The sequence below is a fragment of the Lucilia sericata genome, unplaced genomic scaffold (assembly GCF_015586225.1).
Source record: "Lucilia sericata isolate MDLA Ls3-8-SP2 unplaced genomic scaffold, ASM1558622v1 Contig007522F_arrow, whole genome shotgun sequence".
NCBI classification, from domain to species: Eukaryota; Metazoa; Arthropoda; class Insecta; order Diptera; family Calliphoridae; genus Lucilia; species Lucilia sericata.
The window spans coordinates 1-3,322 of NW_023997958.1; the positions used below are offsets into that span (position 1 = coordinate 1).

Below are 3,322 nucleotides of genomic sequence, written 5' to 3' on the forward strand. Positions count from 1 at the left end.
TTTAAAGAAGTCATCAAATTTTTACTATCTGTCGACATTGATTAACAGTAAGAATCATGTTTGAGCCTTTTTAAGGGAACATATTATTGCAGAGTAATTTTGCGAAAAAGTACTTTTCTTAAGGGATTTTAAAATTTTTTTTTGTAAATGTACTTTTCTGAAAAATGTGCTTTCTTGAAAAGTACTTTGTTATACAGTGGGACCTCGATTTTCCGTGATGGTCGGGACCGGAAGCACTCTGTATAATCGATTTTCCCGGTTAATTGAGTTCCAATTTTGTATAGGTTTTTAATAGATATTTTTATTAATTAATAAATTAATATGTACATATTTGTATAAAAACTAAATAATTCAAGGATTTTATATACATATGTACATGTTTCAAAAATAAAATAAAAAATGTTTCAAAAATATAAATAAAAAATAATTTTGTCAAAGAACAGTGAACAGTAGATAAGGATTTCATGTTATATAATTTCTAAAAATAATCATGTAATGTTGTTTGTCTCTTCTTTTTCAATTTTGTATTTTCGTTTACAAGATTTTCTTGGATACGGTAAATTTGGATTTTATCTTGTTCTGTAATTCCAGAACATCCAGGGCTCTCCAAGAAATCTAGCAATGTACTGGCTGCATTAATTGCTTCTTTTAAAGTAATTTTTGAAACAATTATATCATCATCAGATTCTTCCAACCTATTTTCTTGCTCAGGTTCATCAGAGGAATTTATCATGCGTAAAATTTCTTCATCGGATAGAACAGCAAATGGAGAATCATTTTCATCACAGCTGAGCCATGTTTCTATATCCTCAGTAGTAAAATCGTATGTAATATTTGTTATTTGACTTACGTTATTTGACTGGAGTGTCTCCATTAATTCCGGGTCTGTAATAAAAAATAATAAAATTTTAAACAAATAGATTTTATTAAACCTCGGACACACCTTCATTTTCGGGGCAGAACAAGTTATTCCACACATTTTTTAAAACTGCAGAAGTAACAGCGTTCCAAGCATTATCAATTGACCACAGTGCTTTTTTGATGTTGAATGTCTTCTTAAATTCTTCTCTATCGCTTGTTGTGACTAGTTTTTGTACTATAGTTTTTCGGTAGTGGCATTTAAAGCTCCATATTGCACCCTGATCCATCGGTTGGATCAAAGACGTACAATTCGGTGGAAAATATTTTACAATAACATTTTTAGCATTGAAATCCTTTGCGTCTGGATGTGCTGGGCAATTGTCCAATAGCAGAAGTATTTTACTATCATCTTTTAGACCGATTTTTTTAAAATGCTCTCTCACTTCTGGTACAAAATTATTCTTAAACCATTCTAAAAATATTTGTTGTGTTACCCAAGCTTTTGCATTTGCCTTATAAATAACGGGAAGATCTTTAACATTTTTTAATGCTCTTGGACGAGCACTTTTCCCAATGACTAACACTTTGCACTTGTGTGTACCGGCAGCATTAGCACAAAGTAATGTGGTTACTCTCTCTTTTGAAACCTTATGACCATCTATGAAATTTTCATTATGGCAAGCCAAACTGCTTTCAGGTAAACACTTCCAAAAAAGGCCTGTCTCATCTCCGTTGTAAATTTGTTCATTGGTAAGTTTTTCCGTTAATATGTATTCATTTAATTTTCCACGAACATTGTGGCAGCAATATAATCTGCTGAAGATTTTTCTCCTTCAGCACGAAGTTTATGTATTCCATGTCGCTTTTTAAAATTCTGCAACCAACCGTTAGAATATTGACACTCTGAATTTGTTTCTAATTTTGAGTGGAATATTTTAGCTTTTTCCTTCACCATTAGCCCAGAAATTGGAGTCCCTTTAAATCGCTCTTGTCGGAACCATTCATAAACTGCGAAATCAACTTTTGGTTCTTCAGCAGACTTTAAAGCTTTTCGGTTTCGAAAACCAATTACAGAATCACTTTCTGAACAAAATTTTAAAAGTCTTTCCTTATTTTTTAAAATGTCATAAACTGTTTGTATCCCCACTCCGTATTTTTGTGAGAGAATTTTAACACTAACATTGTTTTTTAAATGATCATTAATTACATTAAGTTTGTCTTCAATATTTAAGACTTTTCTTTTTCTTTTTTCCACTGATAAAGATGACATTGTAAAAATAAACTCTAACAAACCGCACTTCTCAAATTTCTGAATTATACTAAACAGGTTTAAATGTATGCTTCTAACTCATCGTATACTAAATAGGGAATTCCCCTTTTTCACTTATTTGTTCAAAAATAATAGAAAAAAATTTGCTAATAATCACGGATAATAGAGGTAATCACGGTTAATCGATGCAAGCAAATTTAAGTCAATTCAAAATAAAATTAAGTCGATACAAAAATTTTTCTTTTTCCATCCCGGATAATTGATGTTGCCGGATAATCGAATTACGGATAATCAAGGTCCTACTGTACTTTTCTAGCGCTACTTTAAAACTTCTCTTCCAAAAGTAGTTTTTCAATATTTTCCCCAAAAAAAGTACTTTTTAAAATTTTTGTTAAAGTACTTTTTTGAACACTTTTTGTAAATATTATTTTCTTCAAAAATTTTCATAAAAAAGGTGCTTTTATGAAAAAAAAAATCTCAAAAAAGTACTTTCCAACATTTTCCTTAAATGACTTTATAGCACTTTTTGTAAATGTACTGAAAATAGTACTTTTAGGGTACTTTTTCTAAAAGTATTTTTTTTCACTATTTTACTAAAAATTAACTTTTCTGTTTTTAACCTTTTTCTACAAAAGTACTTTCTTGATACTTTTCCTAAAATCATACTTTTAACACTTTTTGCCTTAAATAGTACCTTCTCCGTACTTTTTCTAAAGGTGCTTATATCACGTTTTTATTTTATAAAAAAGTACTACAAAAGTACTTTCTTGATACTTTTCCTAAAATCATACTTTTAACACTTTTTGCCTTAAATAGTACTTTCTCCGTACTTTTTCTAAAGGTGCTTATTTCACTTTTTTTTATAAAAAAGTACTTTTCTAACATATTAAAAAGAAGTACTTTTCTAAAGCTTTACTACTGTTTTTTCCTAAAAATGCATTTTGGTACTTTTTCTAAAGCTATTTGGTACTTTTTCGAATAAGTTTCCAAAGTTATTGATTTCATATCAGATAGTTACTAGTTTTGACACTTTTATAAGGGATTTTTTTTATCATCAATTAGGTTTTTTGGCATTTCTTTGAAAAGTACTTTTTGGTACTTTTAGGGGAATTCCCTGTCTTTATTTGTTAGTACATTGACTTAGCTACTAAATTTAAATTTAAGAGCTTAACTTTATTTTAAGATTAAAAT

General features: G+C 29.2%; 1 protein-coding gene across 1 annotated transcript; it reads right to left on the minus strand.

Moving 5' to 3' along the window:
• Positions 1 to 478: 478 nt before the first annotated feature.
• LOC119615744 (jerky protein homolog-like) lies at positions 479 to 1,373 on the minus strand (the record flags this gene model as incomplete). Its single annotated transcript, XM_037971752.1, has 2 exons — positions 479 to 885; positions 944 to 1,373. Coding segments are annotated over 2 exons (837 nt in total), but the record flags the coding sequence as incomplete, so codon positions are not given.
• Positions 1,374 to 3,322: the final 1,949 nt, after the last annotated feature.